The 25,611-nt window shown below is 36.8% G+C and overlaps 2 protein-coding genes across 2 annotated transcripts in view; one reads left to right on the top strand and one right to left on the bottom strand.

Annotated features, from left to right (window-relative positions):
- Positions 1-9,925, top strand: part of LOC108579026 (aminopeptidase N-like) — a 30,142-nt gene extending 20,217 nt beyond the window's left edge. Inside the window, exons 12-17 of the mRNA XM_017942455.1 lie at positions 834-1,111; positions 7,707-7,885; positions 8,349-8,516; positions 9,382-9,522; positions 9,598-9,679; positions 9,758-9,925. Coding sequence (XP_017797944.1) covers positions 834-1,111; positions 7,707-7,885; positions 8,349-8,516; positions 9,382-9,522; positions 9,598-9,679; positions 9,758-9,925 — 1,016 coding nt within the window. The remainder of the gene's footprint in view (positions 1-833; positions 1,112-7,706; positions 7,886-8,348; positions 8,517-9,381; positions 9,523-9,597; positions 9,680-9,757) is intronic.
- Positions 9,926-22,443: 12,518 nt separating this feature from the next.
- The window catches only part of LOC108579057 (acetylcholine receptor subunit alpha-like), a 115,761-nt gene continuing 112,593 nt past the window's right edge, over positions 22,444-25,611 (bottom strand). The window contains exon 7 of the mRNA XM_017942491.1: positions 22,444-22,635. Coding sequence (XP_017797980.1) covers positions 22,444-22,635 — 192 coding nt within the window. The remainder of the gene's footprint in view (positions 22,636-25,611) is intronic.

A 25,611-nucleotide genomic window follows, 5' to 3' on the forward strand; every position in this document is an offset into this window, starting at 1 on the left:
TTGATTGCAGTGTACAGGGTGTCCCAGGTTTTAATGGGCAAACGTTGTCAGTATATTCTATGGTTATACAAGCATAGGTATGTTAGAACTTCGTTAAAAAGTTACGGCGGTAATACGAAATGAAGGAAACAATAGCAGACTCACGGTTACTGCGATGTAACTACAGAAATAGATCAACTAATCATCAAGAAGTAACTAATACTCCATCTCAAAAATGTCCACCGTCTGTGGCAACGCAAGATTGACATCAGAAGACATCAGATTACTCTGCGAGTTTCGTTATTATTTTGTTTCATTTCAGTAAATGCATCGTTGATTTTTTGTATCAATTCATTACGCGATTGTAAATATCGCGCAAATATTGATGATCTTTTTCTGTATTACATAGCAGTAACCGCGAGTCTGCTATTGTTTCCCTCATTTCGTATTACCGCTAGAACTGTTTAACGAAGCTCTAACAGACCAATGTTTGTGTAACATTTTTTTTTTATTTCGACCCATAGAATATACTGACAACGTTTGGCCATTAAAACCTGGGACACCCAGTATATTTCACAGGTGATTTTTTTCCAAATTATCAAGGTCACCTTTAGTTTTTTTTCGCCCATTTTCCAACCGACAAAAAGACAAATACTAATGCGTTGATGAATGCAAGTATGAACGGAAAATTTGGCTGTTAAAAGATTTCACTGAGAAAAGTAGTATAATTGCAGTTCTTCGTTTTTGTTTGCAATTATTGTTGGGCTCAATTTTTTCCTTGTGACATTTATTATTACGAAACACTTTATGTTCTCAAGTAATGGAAAATTATCTGATCAACGATGTTTCTCAAGGTTATTATCGCGTGCATTACGATGAAAGGAACTGGATGTTGTTGAAAACAGCACTTACAGAGAATCACGAGCTGTTTCCGGCAGAAACAAGGGCGTCACTTATAGAAGACGTCTTCAGCCTGGCCACGGTGGGCTTGGTGAAATACGAGACCGTCTTTGACTTTATTAAATATATGCAAATGAAGGAAAGACATTATCTGCCTTGGAGCACGTTCATGCGACACATGTTTAAATTAAACAGTCTTTTATACGAAACGTCGGTCTTCAACGATTTTCAAGTGAGTAATAGGCATAGTTGATACGAGCTTCTAAAGAATACAGCTTTTGTATGCAACGTATAGGGTGAGTCATAAGAACTTGCCGATTTTTCAAATGAAATAGAGTTTTAAGTTTTTATCGTTTTGTTAAGTTTGCGGGCGACGGGAGAATAAACGTACGCGTGGTCGCGCTTGAAATCTTTTATTGAGAAAGCGAGACGAAATGGCCCGTGACGCTAGTCGGTGTCGCTCGTACGACTTTCGGCGGTTGACCGCCCTTCACGTCGTCGGCCGGGATTTTGGCTGCTCTTGTGTCGTCGAGGTCACTCCGGAGATTGTTTAAAGTGCTTTATTTATAATAATACTGTTACAGAGTGACGTTGTGGTTCCTTAGATTTTAAACGTAAGACTAAACTTCCCTTGTTTGGGCCCAGTATTTATATGGGGCCCTACTGGAGGGGATGGACGCTGTGGAATGCGCGTGGGGTAGGGAAATTTTGGAAGAGGACACGGAAAATCGCGGTATCGGGTAAAGCCATCTTGGCATCGGTCTGGAATGCAGGGAAGGTGTCCTAATGGATCGGGCGAATTTTCAAGGAGATATGTTCCGTCGTGCAGGTATGGAACGCGTGGGGTCTTCGTTGACCGGGTTTATGGCACGCTCGCACGAGAAGGCTATTTTTGAGAACAAAGACGCTTCGTAGCTCCGCGAAAAAATAAGTCATTTCTTACAGAACAATGCCTTTAGAATTTCGATGTTTTTTGAGAATTCTTTGCAAGAAAACTAGCAGAGCTGTTGAAATGCAACTTGGGATGATTGTTATTCGTATCTTGCACTGTGCGTTTAATTTTTTGTATGATAAAGCACAGTATAGCTTTTGGGTGACGTGTACCGGAAGTAATCTTTGCATGAAAAAAAGGGTTTTCAGTGTGCAAGATTTTTCGACTTTGGTACATCTGAAACAAAAATGCCGCGAGGGGCTGATTATGATAATAGTTGAGGTTGGGCATTATCTACTCTGGTTTAAAAGTACCAAAGAATAACAAAATGGCGGCAGATAGAAGTCGCGCTTGGAGTTTTTGTCTAACCTAACCTTCAAAAATAGTAATTTTTCGATGATAGAGGGTGATGACCTTATCTACACGTGTATTGAAGATGTGTGCAAAATTTCAGAACAATCCGTCGGATAATTTTTGAAAAAGTAATTTCGAGAAAACCGCGTTTAAAGTTCGTAAAAAAATTATTCTTAATACATCTCATGAAATCTTGAAATCTTGCTGCATAGCGACGTCAATTTCTCGAATTTCAAGAAATCCTTTCAAGGATATATTTTCAAAGGTGCCTAAAAATGTGAAAAACGAAAAATTACGAAATTCATCATTTTTTAAGCGAAAAGCTCTTTAAATATCTTTCTCGTGAAATTCTACGTTCAGTTTCCTCCTTCCCAGAGCATGAAATTGACTTTTAACGCTAAATGTTACATTTTGCCAAAAGTTTATCGACACGTTCAAATATATTTTGACAAATCCCAATCATTATTAACGAATACTTTCGTTTCAACTTACTGTATTCTAGCAAATTTGACATTTAACTTGAAATATGCAAAATAAGAAGCTCCATCACGTTGGAAAATTTCATTTTCCACCGGGTATATAGATATGTATATTCCATTTAGAAAACATGTTTGCGCCTTTAAGAAGACTCGTTACTTTGTTCCTTAATTCTTATTTATGACTCCACATTAGAGGTCTGCAAAGAAGTTAATTATACTTTTCAACTAATCTGAAGAATTGAGGAAAAATATAAGCACGTTAAAATAGCACGATTCTTTTATCCAACATACAGAGTGGAACAAAAACTTTGTTCACCTAGAATATTTCTGTTATTTGCAGTAAATTTGGAAAAATGTTATATACAAAACTTGCACGATGTGGAGCAGGGCACAATGTGATGTAAATATTAGATGATTGCAAAAGTTCGTGCCCGATTTGAAAATAAAACACTAGCGGTGTGTGCAAAGGTACATTTTATTTGAAAACAAAATTAAACGAAATGAATAATTATTTGAAAATAAAACACAAGCGGTGTATCTTTCGATAGGAATGTAGCATGACGCTAAAACAAAGATCTGTGACGTAGTCGATAAGGTTTCCACCACCTCTGAAAATCAGGTATGAACTTTTGCAATCATCCAATACTTTTCACCTCTACTTGTCATCTCTATTTTTGTTAATGGGATGCTATACTTTTTTTGTCGCTGTTGTGACGATTTCAGCATGCTATCATTAGCAGTAATCTCACCGGCACTTTTTGTCTACCTATTCTTACCTTATTGTCAGTCGGTCAAATTTTTCAAGATTATGTTTATGAAAATTTATCTAATAAAGATCAGATTTTTCCGAAAGGAATACCGATGATTGTCAGTTTAATATAGGAAACAACGCAGAAAACAGCCTTTAGATAAGAATAAAAAAATATTACATATCAAATTTTGAAACCGTCATTTGACCGGGCGTGGTACGGTTAGTGTTAAAGGTTATTCGAGGTGAAATGTGATGGTAAAATAAATTTGTCTACATTACAGAAGATGTTCGAAGAGTTGACTATTTGTGTCGATGCTAAGTTGCTGCAATCTTTATATTCAAGTTACCATAACGGAAATATTCCAAGTGGACAAAGCTTTTGCCCCACCCTATACGAGAAACAAGTGTCTTTTATGTAATATACAGGCTCCGGCCGAGTGACATATACAAGCGGGCACGAGGTGATTTCTTGTGAAAAAATAAGACGAAAATATGCAATAAATTTTTTTCATTTCCGACTTAGTTTCCGAGAAAATCGAGTTTGAAGATCCCCTTCTTACGTATGCTGTTACGGGTAAGGTACTTACGGTTGATCGAGCAACGTGTAACGCGTATAATGTTAATGAAATGAAATTTTGTTCGTTAAAAATTTTCCTTGTACTCGCAATCGGTAGGTTTTAAATGCCGCGTAGACGTTGTTTACAAACACGAATCAGCTGTGGATATTCAAACTCGATTTTCTCGAAAGCTAAGCCCAAAATGAAAAAAATTTATTTTATATTTTCGTCTTATCTTTTCATAGGGAAGTACCTTACGCTCGTTTGTACATGTTATTCTGCCGAGCACTGTAATTTATTCAACGTTCTGTTTATTTTTACAGAGAATCAACGCTTATTGAACAATGCTTCTTCTAATTTTAAACAAAATTTTCGTATTGCTGCTTTTAGCAATAACAATCCACTGTAAGTGTACTTTCGAGACTCGTTGTACGGCAGGAGCCAGAATGCAGGGGTTTTCCATTAATTCGAGCATCTAGATTCTATATAGATTCTAGCATATCTCCGTTTCGTTTGATGGTACAAAGAAAAGGCTAAGGAAAATATTGTTTAATGCAAAGGAACAAATATTCTGATAGGCAGGAACCTTTTCGAGATTGTACTTTAGGAGATATCAACATTTCTTTTTAAACGGGCCGGTATATTTTCATTGATACCACGATGCAGCTCATAAAGAAGTAAAGAAATTCAACCACTTAGGGAATAATGCAGAGATTGTAAATACAAGTATAAAAATATATAACTGTGCGTATAGAAGAAGAAAGCTTTTTACGAAATACAATTAGCGAAGAGAAGACTGGTGCATATGTAACAAATTGTATGTAAAATATTTCGTGGTTTCTAGTAGATTCGTAAATGATTAGTTTTGTACATTGAACTTATCTTTTTTGATTTTCTTTGATATACGCGTGCGGATCCCTAACTTACGTTGGAGGCGGAAATTTACTACAAACGTTGTCAGTATATTCCATGGGTTGAAATTAGAAAAAAATGTTATACTAACATAGGTCTTTTGAAGCTTTATTAAAAAGTTATGGCGATAATGCAAAATTAAGAGAACAATAGCAGACTCGCGGTTACTGCGATGTGATACAGAAATAGATCAGCAATATTTACGTTTTCTCTGTTTATGCAAGAAGCAACTAATACTCCATCTCAAAAATGTCCACCGTCTGTGGCAACGCAAGATTGACATCAGAAGACATCAGATTACTCTGCGAATTTCGTTATTATTTTGTTTCATTTCAGTAAATGCATCGTTGATTTTTTGTATCAATTCATTACGCGATTGTAAATATCGCGCAAATATTGATGATCTTTTTCTGTATTACATAGCAGTAACCGCGAGTCTGCTATTGTTTCCCTCATTTCGTATTACCGCTAGAACTGTTTAACGAAGCTCTAACAGACCAATGTTTGTGTAACATTTTTTTTTTATTTCGACCCATAGAATATACTGACAACGTTTGGCCATTAAAACCTGGGACACCCAGTATATTTCACAGGTGATTTTTTTCCAAATTATCAAGGTCACCTTTAGTTTTTTTTCGCCCATTTTCCAACCGACAAAAAGACAAATACTAATGCGTTGATGAATGCAAGTATGAACGGAAAATTTGGCTGTTAAAAGATTTCACTGAGAAAAGTAGTATAATTGCAGTTCTTCGTTTTTGTTTGCAATTATTGTTGGGCTCAATTTTTTCCTTGTGACATTTATTATTACGAAACACTTTATGTTCTCAAGTAATGGAAAATTATCTGATCAACGATGTTTCTCAAGGTTATTATCGCGTGCATTACGATGAAAGGAACTGGATGTTGTTGAAAACAGCACTTACAGAGAATCACGAGCTGTTTCCGGCAGAAACAAGGGCGTCACTTATAGAAGACGTCTTCAGCCTGGCCACGGTGGGCTTGGTGAAATACGAGACCGTCTTTGACTTTATTAAATATATGCAAATGAAGGAAAGACATTATCTGCCTTGGAGCACGTTCATGCGACACATGTTTAAATTAAACAGTCTTTTATACGAAACGTCGGTCTTCAACGATTTTCAAGTGAGTAATAGGCATAGTTGATACGAGCTTCTAAAGAATACAGCTTTTGTATGCAACGTATAGGGTGAGTCATAAGAACTTGCCGATTTTTCAAATGAAATAGAGTTTTAAGTTTTTATCGTTTTGTTAAGTTTGCGGGCGACGGGAGAATAAACGTACGCGTGGTCGCGCTTGAAATCTTTTATTGAGAAAGCGAGACGAAATGGCCCGTGACGCTAGTCGGTGTCGCTCGTACGACTTTCGGCGGTTGACCGCCCTTCACGTCGTCGGCCGGGATTTTGGCTGCTCTTGTGTCGTCGAGGTCACTCCGGAGATTGTTTAAAGTGCTTTATTTATAATAATACTGTTACAGAGTGACGTTGTGGTTCCTTAGATTTTAAACGTAAGACTAAACTTCCCTTGTTTGGGCCCAGTATTTATATGGGGCCCTACTGGAGGGGATGGACGCTGTGGAATGCGCGTGGGGTAGGGAAATTTTGGAAGAGGACACGGAAAATCGCGGTATCGGGTAAAGCCATCTTGGCATCGGTCTGGAATGCAGGGAAGGTGTCCTAATGGATCGGGCGAATTTTCAAGGAGATGTGTTCCGTCGTGCAGGTATGGAACGCGTGGGGTCTTCGTTGACCGGGTTTATGGCACGCTCGCACGAGAAGGCTATTTTTGAGAACAAAGACGCTTCGTAGGGTTGGAGGGCGGAGGGTTGACCTGGCGGGAATTTTCGACGCGTCACCGAAGGACAGCGAGGATTCCACGCACCCAAGACGTGTTATAAACCAGGGTTCCTGAAGGGTCAATCCACACGTGCGTATAACGGCGGAGGGTTGACCTGGCGGGAATTTTCGACGCGTCACCGAAGGACAGCGAGGATTCCACGCACCCACAGGTAGGGCCCTACTCCTTCCAAGGAAAAGCGCGCTAAGGGCGCAATGGAAGGGTGGGTGACACTCAAGGGGCACGTTGATTGGATCGAGACTTCACCATTTGCGCTCGATCACGTTCTACTACGTTCGAGTAGAATAGATATCCAATTAGTTATCCAAGATTAATTTGGCGGGTAACAGTCGCGACCGCGAGTTCTTTTGAACATCACAAAAGAGCGCGACGCGACAAGATGTGTATCATAGGACGAGGGAAACCCATTCGCATACCACAGGTCGGGTGGCGCCTACCGCGACTTTACGAAATTAGCCTGACTCGGAGTAGAGTGGGCGTAAAATTAGCTAAACGTTTCCACGTTTTCGCAATAATACATTTTACTCAAGATCTATATCCACGTTATTCGAGCGTCGTTCGCAAAAGTATACTTCAAGGGTCTCGGGAAGAGTGAGTACGCGAACAGGCCCAGGGAAAGACCCAAAGGGGCGGAGTCACCCCCACCGAGCGCGCTGGGCGTGGCTTCGAGGTGCTCGCTTCACCGTCTTCGGGACGGATTTTCTCACAAATGACGAATTATTTAAATTATGAATAATAATTTAAATTATTCTGAAAATTATTTGAAATAAAAATGTTTAATTTCAATGGAGTTATGTTAAAACCTATATAACTTAATATAACTTTTGTATTTTAATTTTTTTAAGCGATGTTTAGTTAAAAATGTGATGCAGATGGTAGGATAGTAGAGAGCATTTAAATTTCTAACTTTATCGCTTGCTATGTATGTATTTGTCTGCGTAGTATCATTCTGCTCCATTCTGCAGGAATTTGTTGTGAGATTCGTGTCTCCGTTGTACAACGAAGTAAAGTCGAAAATAGACGAAGGTTCGCAGTTAACGATGCTCGCTATAAAACTAGCATGCATGTTTGAGCATACAGAGTGCTTAGACTGGACGAGAAACATATTTGAAAATGCAAAGACTGACAATGAAATTCAAGAAATGTAAGTTTGATTAAAGTTTTATATTTCTATCCGTTAAGATTGTTTGCAATATTTTCATGTATGAATATGATCATGTACAAGAAATTAATTTACAAGTTTATCATTTTACTTATTTATTAGAGGTGTTGTATACTGTTTCTTCATTTCAATAGTTGCGCGATGTCGTATTGTCAAATTCGAAAGAATAGTGCGCAAGTAAAATAGTACAAAAATGGTGAATTCATATTTTTGAAGCAAAAAAATTATTTATTACTTTGAAATGATTGATTTGTGAACTTATATCGAGCGAAGTGTTTGAAGTCGACAAATTTTTAAATTACCTTTTTGGCTGAATTCAGAGTTCAAATAAGATTTGGTGTATGTCAGTACTTAGGTCGCAATCGTTGTTACTATTGTTATGTCACGTTCGCAACGATCACACCTTTTTTAACTATAAGAATCTAACCAAATTACTTATTTTCAGCATCCCTTCGTATATCCGCTCAACGTTTTACTGCACCGTTGCGCGTTATGGCACGCGAAGGGAATGGAGCTACTTCACAGAAAAAGTGGCGTTAACCGAAGATGAGGAGGAGAGGAAACGTTTGTTATCGTCATTTGCTTGTTTTCAAGCTCCCTGGGTTTTGCAATTGTAAGTAAATGAAATCGTTTTACAATGATCTACGTGCTGCATTGACATCAGTAGCTTTCTTATTTCTATTTCGTTTAACACTAGCGCGATCGTCGGGTCTTTTTCGACCCCATCGCCTTCTTATTTTTTTAATAATTTTTGCTGTTACCAAGTTTATGTTCCCTTAATATTGTATTAAAAGTTTACTGTCTAGGTTTATATGGCGTGTTGGTAAAGAAAATTGTTGCACATAAGGTATTCGGGTCTTTTTTGACCCAAAGTGTACAGTCGAACGGAAGAACGCATTAAGGTTAAAAAGCTGATAATTTTACTTTACCGGCGGCCGGATAGTTGCTACAATCAATTTGGGGATTAACGATTGTTTAACTTTAAAGAGTATACACAAGTAAAATTAAACGGGTTAAATATCTCGTAAATTTTGGACTGTTCGAATACTTTTATATAAAAGAATGTTTACCCCTTTCGCAACGGCACGCATGAGACAAAAAGTGCTCACAACAGTTACTGTACACCAATAATACAAATAAATCAAAGAACCAATATCATAATAAGTATCAATAATAAGCAGAACTTTTCTTTTGAATTCAAACGTGATTTAGTACTTTTAAATACAACAGGTCGTTTCTGTCTTAAATAATTGCAACCGTTTTTATGTAAAATATTGAAGTAGAAATAATTCAACATAACGAAGGATTTAGTTACATACTCTTCAAGCTGGAAAAGCTATACGAGATTTTCCAGAAATTTGTTTGCATATTTTACAAAATTTCAAATGAAGCAAAACTTTTACATATCTGAAAATTTTCTAATTTACGTTTCGTTATTTTTACATGAAACATTGTTTTACCTTTTCCTTTAATAACAGCATCCTCAACGAAATCCTTCACGAAGATCGATTCCGGGAGGATGAAATATTAGTAATTTTAAATGCATTCCCTCGAAATCCAGCTGCTACTCAAGTTGCATCTCGATTCGTTCGAGCAAATTGGCAGGAAATTGTGCAGAGGTACGCGTGAAGCATTTTATAAAAGATGTATTATAAAATGGAAAACACGGTAACAAAGTTATTTTCTTCGTCTAGGTATTCCGGGTCTTATACGGTGCTGAAAACTTTCATACTCTCCATGATTAACGGTTTAACCACCGATCAGGATTTGGAAGATGTAAGAAACTATATATTTCAATTAAATTTATATACTTTTCATGTTTCGTTGGTTTTATGTAATCATTGTTTATTGCAGCTTCAAATATTCAGAGAAAACAATTACGACAGCATGAAAGGAACAAGATATGCCGCAGCGCTTGTCGAAGCGAACGGAATTTTCATGGCGTCGTGGTTAAAGAATTCTTTACCTCAAATTGAAAATATATTGAAAGATGAAGTTGTGGAAAATGCTTCGTTTTCATGAAAATCACTAGTATAAACGTATAATAGCAAATGTTTCAAGGAGAGCTACTTTATGAAGCTCAGCGAAACAGTTTTTTTAAAGACTTATAACCTCACTTTATGTATGTACCTTTGTGACATATTCAAGGTATCGAAATTTTAAATTTTCTTATTTCTCGTGTTTCTTTTTAAAAGTATAAGTATAAAGTGTTACAAGAGGCATACGCAGAAAAAGTTGTGAAAAAGTTAGGTTAGTTTGTTATTTTGGGTAATGAGATATACATACATATGTGCATGTGTAATATACAGAGTGTCACAGTATTTTTCGATCAAACTTTGTTAGTATGTTCTATGGGTATAATTAAGAAAAAAATGTTGTATTAACAAAGGTTTACGATCTGAAGCTGTTTAATGCAATTCCTGCCAGCGCCATTTTTGTCAGGGCCGCATTTACCATAAGGCGCATTAGGTGCAAGCTGGGGCCTCACTCTGTATGGAGCCACATTTTAAAATTTTATTCCTCAGAAATAACAGTATGAAAGGCAACCTTATAGTTGCAAAATAAAATACTTATTTTTAAATATTAAATTCATAATATATAAACACGAGGCCGTTGTGTTATTCGTATTTCATTAAAATGAGTTATCATGGAAATGTCGACTTTTATTTTCAATAAACTTGAAGGAAGTGTGTACGAATTTAATTAGCTGAAATAAACTTGTTCTCTTGTGACCTCGTGATGGGCCTGATCGTAGCAACCGTAAGTTCGTTACCGTTCCCTTCGTATTTCGTATTTCTATTATAACTTTTTAACAAAGCTCCAAACGCCCTATGTTTATATAACATTTTTTTCTTACTTATACTCATATAACATACTGACAAAGTTTGATCATAAAAAATTCGGACACCCTGTATATATTAGATTAAAGTAGAAGAGTATGGTTGTAAAGGGTTACGAGAGATTGAAGGTGGACATCATACGATGCAGGCAGAAAATTGGTGGAGGCGTTAAGGTCAGATGAAGGTCACTTACATTTTTTAAAATGACACGCAGTATATTTTTTTTACATAATGCTAGGTGGTAAATTCAACTGTACCATTCTATGTGTAACTTATTGAAGAATTTGTAAAATAAAACAACGAAATTAATAAAACTGCTTAATCGTTGAAACGTTCGAAGTTTTTGCCTTGATTCTTCTTCTTCTAAAGCTACTATGAACAGCTCTAAGCGTTTCTGGAGTAGTAGTATGAAATGGATGTGCAATCCGCTCTTTCATGTTATCAATTACTGTTGATTGATGGGCATAGACTTTTTCTTTTACGTAACCTCACAAAAAGAAATCCACGGGGGTTAAGTCCAGAGATCTGGATGACCATTCTGCAGAGCCTCTACGATCAATCGAACGATGTGGATAACGTTCATTCGTTCAAAAAATTTGGGTACCCTATTTCATAAATTCTTCAATAAAGTCACTCATCAAATGGTATGGTTGAACTTTTCTCATTACTCTCTGTCATTTTGTAGAAAAAAAATATATCATATGTCATTCGAAAAGCGTTAGTGACCTTCGCCTAACCTTAATGCCTCCATCCACTTAGCAACATCCTGCCTGTGTCTTACGATGACATCCTTGATCTTCTGTAACCCCATAAAAGCATTTTCTTTTATCTAGACTAGATTAAAATGGGACACCCTGTATATGTACATATGTACATTTAAAAAATGCCTTATGAATATTTCATTTAAATTAATACTGCAATTAATGAAGTATGTTATAACATATTCATTTGTAATTTATTAATATAACACATAATGTCAGTGTGAAAAGATTGCATTTTTTAAAAATATTTCAGTATGTAGAAATACTTATTACTTCCTGGCAATTATTAAACGCTATCTTACTTTCAATACTCGCAACAATATTTTTTAAATAAACGTTTGGATGAAAACTGTACTTTGAGTTCGTTACCAACGAATTTTACAAGTTCTTTAAATTTCTTTTGATGAACATTTGTTTTTAGAAATAATAATGTTATTCGTGAAACAAAATTTTAATTTTATCCTTGGAACTGAGAAGCATATATGTAAGTAAAAAGAGTTTATAATCGGTGACTAAGAAAATATAACCACAATGAAATATTGCTTCCTCAGTTTAAATGATAAAGAAAAGATGAACAATAGTTTATACAAATAAAAATGGAATTATTACCTATTAGTGACTACTATAGATTACAATGTGTGCATTGCTATTACATAATACACGGTTACGTACAGGTTATTCAGCTACCTTTGATACTAATTGTAAATTGAAGGGGTGATTCGTGAAGCCACTTTAAAAAGAAATATCACCAAGTGTTACTTACCGATTTTGATGGAATTTACGTATGACGAAGTCCTCGAAAAAATATTTCACACCTATTTTTTTTACTGGCCATCATTTATGTTGAGAGGGTGAAAACAGCCTTCAAAGTTTGCGGTGTTAAGACCTACATTTGGTCCAATATCTCTGAAACTATTAGAGATAGAGAAATGGTTTAAATATAGAGATTGCGTGTTTCTCAACGAATTCACCTGCATAATTAGTTTTAAACAAAATCCATTTGTTTAAAAATAATATATTAAAAATTCATACGTTTTTGTTAATTTTTCGTGCAAAGCGTTAATCCATTTTGTGTGCAGATTCTTTTGGCTGAAATACAAAATACGGATAAATTTGAATTTTGATTTTTCGCTTCGTAATAAAAAATTATTAGATTCATAGTTAACTTACATTTTGTGCAAAATACACCGTTGGGTTACTTACGGTCCTGGAAATTAGAAACTTTTATAATTTTTCCAGTAATTACATTAAATCGAAAATCAAAATGGTTGAAATTGCGTCCAAGGCTTCGTCAAGTAGTTATTAACAATTAATATCTGCATATATAACGGCCTGGGCCACGGCTCGGCCAGTGCCGTATCAACCGGAGAAAGACACGCTTACATGATAGTGGAAACTGTTACACAACTTTGCGAACATTTCACAATGAAAACCCAATGTGAATCGTAGAACAGCATTAAATCTGCGTAGTTAGAAAAATTTACAGGAGCACGTTGAAATATTCGAGTAGAGAGGTTGAATGCCTTTTCAGTTGAACAATCTTCTCAGAAATGTTCGTGTGGCACACGCGTTGCGAATGTCCTGCCTGAGTGTGCCCATAAAATTGTACAAATGCTGTATGAATATTTAAAAAATTTGTAAAAAGCATGATTTTAACCATATATTTGCAGAATCTTTTCTTAGAATTAGGTTGTTGATCAAAATGCTATTAAGAGAAGTATTTGGCGGCTTTATTACAAATCTTAATTGTAATTCTAAATAAATATATTCGTTGCATTATTAATATGTGTTAACGACGACGTATTTTAAGGGTTATCGAAGACAATTAGCGCGACGCTATTTTGTCAGAAAGAGTGCTTGCGAGAATGGGCAATCCAGGCGAACAACGATGGCTAATGACTCGTAGTTACGTAGTTCTCGAGAATCGTAGGATTGATTATTTGCAAGAAGGCGTGAAAAAGTTTAGAGATAGCAATCAACCCGACGTTGCGTTGTTTTAGGGATGGGAATCGATAGGAAATTGGCTTCAACCGAAATAATGAAAAAAATAAGTTCTACGACAACAAGTTTTATTCTTCGAATGCTTTTATCAAGCATGATTACAAAACCAAGCAACAAGAATCTCGTCCTTATATTGTATAGTCTTAGAACGACGGTCGTCAGTAATTAATAGGTACATATTTAACAAATGATATATATACAACATAAGGTGTTCGGCAACTAATGGTAGAAATATGAGGGGCGATTCTACAAGCCAATATAAGACGATAATCAAGAATAACAAAATTGCATATATTGCTTTGTTTTCTAGTTATTAACATTTAAAAATACCCCTGTGACCAAGCAACTTCTATGCACTAATGAATGTAGGGCACGTCAAGACACTGGGGTACGTTTGCTCGGCCCCAGGGGTATTTGTAAATGTTAATAACTAAAAAGCAAAGCCTCAAATGCGATTTTATTATTCTTAATTAACGTCTTGCTTTGACTTGTACAATCGCTCCTCCAATTTTCTACCATTAGTTACCCAACACCCTATGTACATATATATGTATAAATGTATATGTATGTATGTATATATATGTGCATACATACATACATATATACGTACATACAAGGTGTTACATTTAAACGAGAACAACGGAATACCTCACGAGGGATTGAAGTTATGAAAAAAATGTTTTCACAAAAGTTGTTCGGTATATGGGAGAATATTAGGTGGTCTAAATAATTTTTCTGCAGGTGTAGTAGTGGGGGAGACATCAAGGTCAAGTTAATTTTTTTAAAGGGAACATTATATTTTTCTATTCTTAATATTGTATCGTTTGCTGAGACAAATTAAAGAAAGTATCACATTAAGGCAAGTAGGGTTTAGCTGGCTGAAAACGTGCGACACAAGTCGACCTGACTCCTCGATTCTTCATTACTTTACAATTTTTCATGAAACCAAATGACTTCGTGTGGCACATCGTTGAATTCGTCTCAACAAACGCTACAACATTACGAATGAAAAAATACAGGGTTCTACTTAAAAAAATTAACTTGACTTTGATATCTCTCCCACTGCTATATCTATTCAGAAAAATTACTTATACCACGTAATGTGTCCCTTTATACCGAACAACTTTCCTGCGAACGCTATTTTCATAGCTTCAATAACCACCGTTCTCGTTCAAATGTAACACCCTGTACATACATATACACATATACATATAATAGTAGTTGTGTCTAACGATAGTGATCAATACTCGATAAATTTCTCCGTTATTTTTTCTGCTCGTTATTTTTCTCATTTTAAATAGCGCTATTGCTATACAGTACATTCGTTTACTACAATTATCGTTATAATGTAACCATATCCTTAACTCATCTTTAGCCTACGTCACTAATGTTTCTCAATTACGGAATTTTTAAGCTACCTTTTATTATGTTACGCGTTAAAACGTATCAAGTGGTCAAAAATGGGGACGCGGGTGTGTCGATTGAAACGAGCTCGAACATTTAATTCATACCGAAGTGATAAACAGAGAATACCGATAGCTCTGGGAGCGACAAACCTCTATACCCCGAGGAGGCGAAACTTCCATTTTTGTCGCTTTCAGAGTCACACTGTATGTTTCGGAATTCCGATATTTTCAGCGAGTGAATGGGACAATTGAAAAGAGCAGATTTTGCGATGATTGATTGGTGTTTGCTTCTTCTTCAATGCTTATTGTCATTATACGATTTAGGCTTGTCGCGCGTTTACTTGGCACAGTAAAATACGAAGTAGGAAATGCAACAGAGGAATGTATACACGAATTCATTGATAACTGATGTGTCCGCCTTATGGAGTCGCGAGAGATTCAACTTTTTACATTAAAATGCGGTGTACTATGTTATTACGCTGACAATACGTACAGTATTGTCTCTCAGGTTGTCGCATACTTAGAACTAAGAGACCGAGAGGTGTTCCGAAAAGAGACCGGTTTCAGTCTCGTTTTTCTTTCAGCTCGCACGTCAAAGTCAATGGATAATTACGAACGATCGAGAGAAGATTGAATGCGTAACTTCGTGAAAATCGGTTTGAAGAAGTGGGGTTAAGGTCAGCTCCGTGACAACTCGAGAGGCAGTATTATACAACATGCTTTATGTTCGATTTCTTCGCTTTCGCTTAAGTATGTATATAAATTTTTCCGTTTGCTTAACAATGTTAATACCTTTACTGAGCTTCGATTGGTCTACTTAATTCCTCGGCATTTTGCGCAATACTCTTTCAATTAGAAGCCTCCAAGCCTTCGAGAAGAACTTTCCTTTAAACTCTTTTTACAAATCTACCCTTTTTTATCATCACCGAATCCTTACTTTTCGTCGATTTTGAGTCTATAATCAGTAGAAAAGTCGTTAAAAAACATCAGCGTTTTAGCAAAAGAATGAAATATTAGAAGGTAAAGGATTTTTGTTGAACTTGTGTTCAACCATCTCTTTCTTATTCCTCGAGAGTTCTTTCGGTATATCGTCGAATAAAAAGTTGTAATTTCTACGTTTTGAAATTCAGTAAACAAACGTACTCGAAATTCAGAAACTTTCGACCACTGAGGCCCTATCGAGTCCTTGATAACACCTTCGCGACGATCGTGTACGAAGTTGTACGCAGCTTTAGAGTTGTAACGTATATCGATAGAGACACGAAGAGGCAAGCGTGCTCGTATTTCTTTCTCTTCGAACGTATTTTCTTTAATCTTGTATAAATTGTGCTTCGAGGAACGATCCGTACCTGCGTCGCTTTTGTTCCATTTCACGGCAAAATGTCAAATGTTTTGCCACTAGAAAAACGTTTAAACATAGTTCCAGATCAAGGCCACGATAACTGACGATTTTATTTAACAAGTTATCGTTTGCAGCGTTGCGATTTTACTCTAGGTTTACATAGTTAGACGAGACCGGTTAATGTGTGTGTGTCTGCGTGTGCGTATTTATTGCACGAATAAAACTATCATAACCGTGAATTATTGTTGTTAAATCAACTAAAGTACGCAAGTCATCGGTAACAACACATTTCAATGAAATGTTGGAATTTTCTGTTTAGAATCTGTTCCAGGTGTAACAAAAATGGATTTTCATTTACTCGATATGGGAGAATAAAAATGTAAAAAAGTATTTGCGAAAAATTTCACGCGAAAGTACAGAAATTACCGTTCCTATTATTCGTATATTGCAAAAGTGAAATGTTCGCTTCGAAAATAAACATTTCCAATTTGTTCAAGTAAAGCTACCCAAGGAAACGGAATAATAATCGGGAGTTATTCGTTGTCATTGATAAACAAAACGACGTTTTAATTCGTACGTCTCAACTTGTGAGCATCCTCGCGTTGTGACAACGTTTAAACCATCTCTGCAGGATTCTCTTTTGCACTTGCAAATGATCCCAATTTCTTGTAACAGTAAAAAAAGTCCAATCGCTTTATAGCCACTAACTTATGTATACGTTTAGCTATGTACACGTTATTTACACCTTAAGACTCAGACTATCTCTTCTATTCCGCTAATTCGTAAGTAGATTTTACCTAGCGCACTTGTTTTTCTTTCTGCTTCCAAGAACGTTTAGTTTATTTTCCCTCGGTTCTGGACAATTATATCTTAATCACCTCGCATCACCGGTAACAATAATGAAACAACTACCGCGATAGAATAACAACTGTTAAAATATCAGAGTAACAATAGCCGACTATTGATCGAATAATCTACTATTGTCAAAGTGAAACTTTAAGACACCTGCTGCCTTCGAGAACACTAATGCGCGATTACGGTAACAACATGTAAATAAGTAACTGACTTTATCATAGAAAATGTGTGCGTTCTTCCCTATTACTCTAGTGCAAAGTAAACTTCTTATTTCTCGTTCTGTTCCGCTGAGGAAGAATCGTGGTTTTATGGAACATCGAGCGAAGTCTACCATCGACGACGCGATTTCCATTTCGCACTGACATGCGTTCGGCGTTCACTGGACGATTTTTCGATCAGGTAGCATATACGTTTTCTTATCGTTCGGACACTACGTGTCTCGGGAACAATTCTCGATCAATCAGCAACCACTTTTCCATTTTTTTTTTTTTTTTTTTTTTTTTTTTCTCTTTTAAACTTACGCGCTGGGCGGTGTTCAACTAAGAATTACATCTTCTAATTTCACTTCTAGTACACGTATATCGGACATCCCATTTTAATCGATCCAATGTTACTCTTCAAGAATTATACGGCGTTTCGAAACTGTTTTCGCGAAGTTATGCAGTATCGAGGGGCTAACGTATGATTTGCTATGTTTAGTTTTCTTCTAATATTTTGTGCCAACGTTTATTTTTCAGGAAATCGAAAGTCTAATTCATCTTACACAGCTCTCGTTCATAAGTGTTAAGGCAGTTATTGAATGTGAGGCAAACTTAAACAGTTACTACAAAATTATTAAGATCCTGAGAAAAATAATTTAGTCTGGAATTTCGTAGATAATACATCTAAATGCTTATTTCAGTACGAGTCTTAATACTTATGAATGGGAGTGTATATGCATACTGGCTCTTATTTTCTAACGTCTATACATATATGCACATATACGCTACGTTTGGGACAAGGTTAGAAAATATTTGGTCTTTCGATGTGGTCTAAATCGTCGATCAATTTTTGTATATCGGCTATTGCTTCGAAAGGAATTCCGGATAAAGGATTTTTCATCGACCAGAGCTAGTACTATACAGTTTCAGTGGGAAAAGTGAGTATATTCTAACTGAGCTCGAGTATCATAAAGCAATACAGTGAAAAATCTCTTTTATCCGTAAATTGAAGCTTCGATCCAATTTTTTGCTCAGACGGAGTAATTGGTAGCATAGTATACTTTTTGTCTTCTACCAGACGTCTTGTACGCTAGTTTTGAGGTTAAGTTCGATAAATTTAGGTTAGGGCTACATGGCGTGGCTCATAAATCAAAATGGCGGAATACTTGTATACCGCCATCTTGTAAGAAAGTGTCTTAGAGACAAATAATTCACGATCATGCTCGTTCTTTTAAGTAGAATCACATATTTTTAGGTACGCTAATTATTCTGTAATAACACAGCAGTAGAATCTTCGTGTAATAAAATGATTAATTTGAGAGTTGTTTCAATTTAAAGTTTGCAGAAGGGTTTTTAATCCGTTGTTAACTAGAATTAAAAAGTCTCTCGGGAAGATTCGTTTGATCTTGAAATAGTCTTTCAAATATTCGACACGTTTCTTCGAATTTTACGATCGCTCGGTGTATAAAGAAAATATTTGGCTCCACTCAGGAAAACGAAGTTAACCTCAAAATTTCGCTTTTAAAAGGATCAGGTATATAAGATTGTGCTCCTTATCGATACTGAATGGCATCACGAGAGGGAATCTAGAAATTCTGTACAACTTCTGAGCAGTAATATTGAACTGCTTTAAATGTAATATCCGATTAAGTATATCCTTTTCATTGAGTTACCGATTGACGAAGAATCGCGGAGCTTACCAGTATGACGATTCAAAAGCGTCTTTCATACTAACAACGCTTTCTAATGGCAGTATTTACGGAACTAATACTTCTTATCCTACAAATGTATATACAACTTAATGTGATGTAAGGCGCATCGTATCTTAGATGCATTAAAATTATCATTTCCAGCTATGAATACGTTTATGGAACGTCGAAGAATTAGAGATTCGTCGAATCGAGTTGTCGTAAGTCCGCGTAAGCTTTCCACGGAAAGTAGCCAGTCGCGTGTTCCGCGAGGCTGCAAATTAAACGTTATCGCCGTTGAACTTTGTCATTTGTAACATGTTTCACGTGAATTTTCTCACGAAATCGCAGATTCTCCGACGTTGAGTTACAATTTTCGCAAATATCAGTCCACTTGCACGAGGCGTAACTAACAATCGTTTAACCACGATAGTATTAGGTCATCCTGAAAGTTTCCACGGTTTCAAGCCGTTCACTTTGAAAACATATAACCTCACTGAAATTAAAATATTGTTACTTCGAATAATTTTCACAGTGTTCGATACACTTTCTCCAACGTATCACAAGAGCATTAATTCCGAATCCCTAAGAGAAAGAAAGACGCAAATGAATCTCCCCGATCCAAATCTAGTTTACCACAGTGTGGTGTCTACGTCGAAATTAATTCGCTACGGTTTCCTAAGATCGAGTACGATTATCACTGCAGTGTCGTACAGTAGGTCATCCACCAAAAACTGAAACGACAGCAAACAGGTCCTATTTCTTTCCATGACAATGCCAGACCACAGATAGCAAGCACAACTGTACAAAAATTGCATCTACTGGGTATCGAAGATCTACCTAATCCCTCGTACACCCCTGATTCATCTCCAACCGATTTTCACTTTTCCTGCTCATTTGACAACTTCCTTAGACAAAACTGATTTAGAAAACAGGAGGGTATTGAAAACGCTCTTCAGCAGTTTCTTTCTCTTAGAAATTCAGATTTTTATATACGCAGAATGAATGCTCTTGTAATACGTTGGCAAAAGTGTACCGAACATTACGGAAATTATTTAAGGTAAAAATGTTCAATTTCAACGGTGTTATGTTCTTTTCTTTTTCAAAATGGACGGCTTAAAACTGCAGGAACTTTCAGAATGATATAACACACGTTCATTCACGACGTGTGATTACCTAAAGAAACTAGTGAACGTAAGAAAACGGAAAGAAAAGAAATCATGACAGCTCATAGTGACATCAACCACGTACTACGTTATTGAACAACGACATATCAACGGTTGTTCAATCAGCTACATCTATCAGCTTTAGAATTTGTATGCTTTACTTGTTCTTACAGTACTATTGGTTATTATTATTGTAATGTCTCGCATGTTTCGACTCTTGTTACAAAATACAATATTTTACAGAGGTGAAGTATAACACGTGTGCAACGAAATGTTCCTTGAGATTGGATGTATCGAATATGATCAATGCAAATCGTTACGGAAGAAGCTGCTATCGGCGAATAAGCAACGTTAATTAACAGGTAAACATCAACTACGTTAAGGAAATAGAAGTTGAGATATTTCAGATATCGTTTAAGCTTAATTCTGTAATTTCAATCGGAAATTAAAAATTAATTCCCTCCCTCTAATTATCACTTCTTCCTATCAGCGTATCTATTGTTTAACTGTATTAGTAAATTCTTCTTTTACATTCTAAAGTAGTTGCTGGTATTTTCTCGGATGAAAATTCCAGCTGTAATTTAACAAGGAAAATGTTTCACGTTTAATTACATATTTATCGAAGAACTGTTACAAAAATGTATTTATGCACGTCTGAAAAAGTATTGCCCGGAAGAAACTTTCGCAGATATATTTACATAAAAGATGCGATGATTTCGACTACACATTTTGTATAATTTATACAAGATAATTCCTGATATTTCAATAATTTATTTAGAAAACTGTATATCACTATTGGTGTTAATCGTACAAGTATTACATATTGTATCATATTCGGTTAATTATACAATACACTGTTTCAAAAACTAAACGTTCTATAGAGAAGAAACCGTTCTTTTTTTCTTTTTGATTCTTCACTTAAGTTTCGTCTCTTTTTCTTTTCATTTTGCATTTGTGCAAAGTTATCAACGTTATAGCCTATATTTTCCCGATAAAATTCAGAATTGCAGAACACTTCGACGATACAAACTTGTTTTTACACAGTTTTCACTATAAACACCTTAACGGTAAAATATCTCTCGTATTCCCACGAAATGTTTATTGTACTGAATGTTGGAAATGTTGAAGTATCAAAGGAACGTCGACTTGATGTGAAGGGTAGAGGGTGAAAATCAGAATCCCGAGTGACATTTCGATGCACGTACATTCAAACCACTGCTCTTATCCCCTCCCGCTTCCCTTATCATACACTCGTACAAACGGGTACGTTTTTTAAATTGGTTTAAAACTAATCGATTATACGTTAAGTTTAAGTTACACGCTAAATTCGTGTCGTACAACAAGCTACTTACGATCGTGATGCCTGGAATAATTTCTCTTAACGTGTCGGGTAAACGGGACATATAAAACACGCGACCATACGACACTTTATTCCATGAAAGATTCGAGCCCCATTTAAATCCGGGACCGATCGAATTCACTGTGACCTCGGTGTCCTAAACTTTTGCATTCTCCAAATCTGTGCTCGATCCTTTAAAGCATCCTGGTAGTTTTCTCAATCAGTAACGTCAAAGGCTTAGCTAAATTATTATTACAGTATTGTTAATTAGCTTGTTGCTTTTTTTGTTTTAAGATAACTCGATTTTAAGTAGTGGCAGCTTCATATTACGATTTACTTGAGCAGACTATGTAGGTATAAGTTTTTCTCAAAATTGTTTCATGCGACATATCGATCGCACCATCTTCTCTCCACGACGATAACAACACTTGAACGAAGCTAGGAATGAATCAAAGTGTTTTTGTTTTTCTCAATAGTCTCGACGTGTATCACAAAATGATTCGATTTAAAGTCGACGGCAATCAAACGAAGAACAATTTCAAGGAATATGCTTTGCGTGACGATAGGGTTCTTCTATTCGATAGAACCGAAAATATTATCGAAAATTTTCATGTTCCCGATTCGTTTACACCAATTTCGATAGTATTTCTGAGGAATTGTCAAGCCGAACGGACACGGAAAGACAGCTTCATTGTATTTCCTTAAATGTTCGCCATTCGCCTTTTCTTGTTTTCTTCTTGCATTTCTTCATGAATCCTGACGCATGTCGTATACTTTACAATCGCTTTTGGAAACTTGGGGAGCCCTTGTACCGTAATTTTTCCTATAGAACATCGATGGAAGTGAGGTTCCTAAGACTAGGGTGGGATTCCGGGTAGTTACGAAATTACTTCCGGGTGTTGGTCCTTAGTCTTTATCTACGGTGCAGGGCTCAGGCATGGACTATTGCGGCGGACAGTTTACTACCGCCGTGGTAGCGAATTCGCTGAATTTTTTATCAATTGGAACCCGGTCATCGTAGAGGGTCGGAGCTTGCAAGATGATCCCAGCTGTGCCGACCAGCACGGCCAAAGTGAAAATCCAAAGGAACAGTCTGTCTAAGACCATCGCCACGTATTTCCAGTCCTCCTTCACCTTTTCACAAATTATTCTCGTTAGACACTGTAGTAAATTACACTAACGAAAGAAAGAAATTCATTTTTAATTGGCAAATTGCACGGGGCGAGGCAGGGCGCGTGGTACATGTGAAAATAAACCGAAAGTAAGGAATAACATAACTGGAACCCTCTCCTAAAGGGAATCTGAACCACAACAAAATATCTAACCTTCTTGGCTTCAACGTCGCTAATTACCTCGTAGTTGATGCTAAGAGAAACAAGGATAGAAAAAGAAAACATTTTTTCATAAGAAGCTTGGTTTTCGACAAAAATTGAATTTAAAGATGCCCTAGACGACGCGTGTCAAATGTGACACGCCAAGACATTTTGGGTGACACGCATCGTTTACGGACGAAACTGAGCAGATCGCAAATGATCATCGCACAAATAACAACGAAAAACAACGGTGTCTATCTTCTATCAACGAGGTTCAGAATCGTTAATACAGAGCTGAACCATAGCGAGTCCATTTCTAGATGTGACACGGCACCCGAGTTAAGCTAGGTTTTTCCAGAATTTTGACACACCGAGCTCGAAAGGCTCGCCATCACTGCCCTACAAACTGTTGCTTCTGCTCACACTTTTATGTGGATAAAGAGCTGTAGTGTCGCAAATAGTGCAAATCTTCCGGAGCTTAAAAGAATAATTACGCAGGCTTTCGAACAATTAAAGCGCCAGCACACTATGGCATCAGTCCAAGTCTCTTTGATTCGAAGAGTAAGAATTGAGGGATCCAGTGCAAAAGGGAGTTATGCCAGAAAAATGTTCAAAGATTTCACCTTCAGAATTTCCACCAAGTAGAGTGCACAAAAATATATGTTTTGTCAAGTAAAATAGTCCTAAATAAAGTATTTTGTAATAAGAACAGTGTCTGTGAAGCTTCTTTTTTAATTCATTTTCAGACTTAAACATGCAGAAAATAAAATAAAAAATAAAACATTTTCTCAGATACAGTACCTTCAAATTAATAAGTTTAAGTAAAGAAATAGTCTCGATTACACAATTTTTATTGAAACCCTACTTCTTCATGAAAGTATGCGTCAACAAGGACGTCACTTTCAGAATGTATAATAAGTATGTAAAGCAATAAAGTCGTTAATAAATGTATTATTAATTAGTACTTATTGTGACACTGGCACAGCTTACTAGTACAAACATGAAGCCCAGAGATAGTCAAGTGCACGCGTACTCGATTTTTCTGGAAGATGAAGTTCCAAACAGAAAGAAACGTTATTCTTTATTTTCATATGTAGAATCACCTCCTGCGCGGTTGTACCACGCGTCCTGTCTCATACTGTATACAATATAAATACAGCAGGACCCCCTATAACCCAGGAGATACAAATTGACACGTTGAATGGCCGGCGGTGCCAAGATTAGTAAAAGCATTTAATTCGAATAAATGGTAGTATTTGTAAAATTTTCATCTAATGCATCACACAGCATATTTAAATATGCTTTATTTCTAACTGTTGACATATTATTTATGTATATTGCGATGTGTTGTATTAAAATAAAAAATTAATTTCGGCGCCGTGGATGAGTTATATAGAATTGGTCCGGCATTCAACGTGTTAAGTTCCACCAACATCATGTTTTGGATGTTGGTAGTTTCAGGATTGTATGTTCTTTTTTTTTATCGCGTTATACGAGGCCCTACTGTAACACACTTTCCCACATTTCTTCTCATTTCTTCTTTCTTTTATGGGAACATATTTTTTATGCAGCATTCAGGCTTTGGCTTTATGACTTGAGTGACTTTCCTTCAAAGACCTTCTGCTTATTCAATATTTTATAGTCAGATGTCCAGGATTAGAAAGTGTTTTGTAGACGCACAAACTCTGCATTTCTGCAATCCATATGCTTTGATGGTGCCTATACTACGTTCAAAATGAGAGTAACCTTGCTTCGTGCATGGGACGTGCCTAAGGCAGGGCTAGAACGTCCAAACCCCCGCTTAACACGTTAAGCGCCATGTCAGTCACCGGCGACTGACACTATGCCTTCCGTTCAGGCCGCGTCCATATGCTTTGATGGTGCCTATACTACGTTCAAAATGAGAGTAACCTTGCTTCGCGCATGGGACGTGTCTAAGGCAGGGCTAGAACGTCCAAACCCCCGCTTAACACGTTAAGCGTCATGTCAGTCACCGGCGACTGACACTATGCCTTCCGTTCAGGCCGCGTCAGTTACCGGTGACTGACAGTATACTTTTTGTTAGTCGTCTTCTGTTTATAGTTCGCATGGCCCACTTGACGGCCAAGTGTGGCCTGAACGGAACGGTAAGCAAAACAGGCTGGGCGTTTAACGTGTTAACCGCCTACGTTTTTCTCCGTCTTACCTTCTGCTACGCTCTCTGTCTATGCGCAGAACGGACGAGAATCGGTCCGAGAGCGAGGTTACTCTCATTTTGAACGACATATATTTCTGAACACTTCGTAACAAACGAGGTGTCGTAAAGCAATAGCGTGACACGTAGGTCCCGTTAGAATTACTCATCCCTTGGGTCTAACTCCCCCGTCGCGACGCCGTGCCATCACTCTACCAACTTGGAAATTTTAGGGTGGACGGTATGCTCGCTGACTACGGAGGACTGCCCAAGGGGTGAAAAATTTTCTAATTCGCCAATCTCGACAATGACTGTTATTAGACTTTAGGATAAGAGTGTCATGTTAGTCTAAGGTTGGTTGGAGACAGTTGAGCCGCTCATTTGCCAAATCGGTTAACTCCACAAAACAAAAAGTAGAGGAAATTGATGAAATTACGTACAGCCGACCCTCCTATAACACGGTTAATTCGTTTCGTGTTGTATCGAAGACATGTTAAGCGAAACTTAGAACGAATGCAAACCGGGGGGATTTGTTCCGTGTTACATATATCGAAACCGTGTTTTCGGACGACGTTTCATTTTTTTAAATGAAACAGTATAAGAATGCATACTGGAAACATTCGT

This window comes from Habropoda laboriosa, unplaced genomic scaffold, assembly GCF_001263275.1.
Source record: "Habropoda laboriosa isolate 0110345459 unplaced genomic scaffold, ASM126327v1 scaffold42, whole genome shotgun sequence".
NCBI classification, from domain to species: domain Eukaryota; kingdom Metazoa; phylum Arthropoda; class Insecta; order Hymenoptera; family Apidae; genus Habropoda; species Habropoda laboriosa.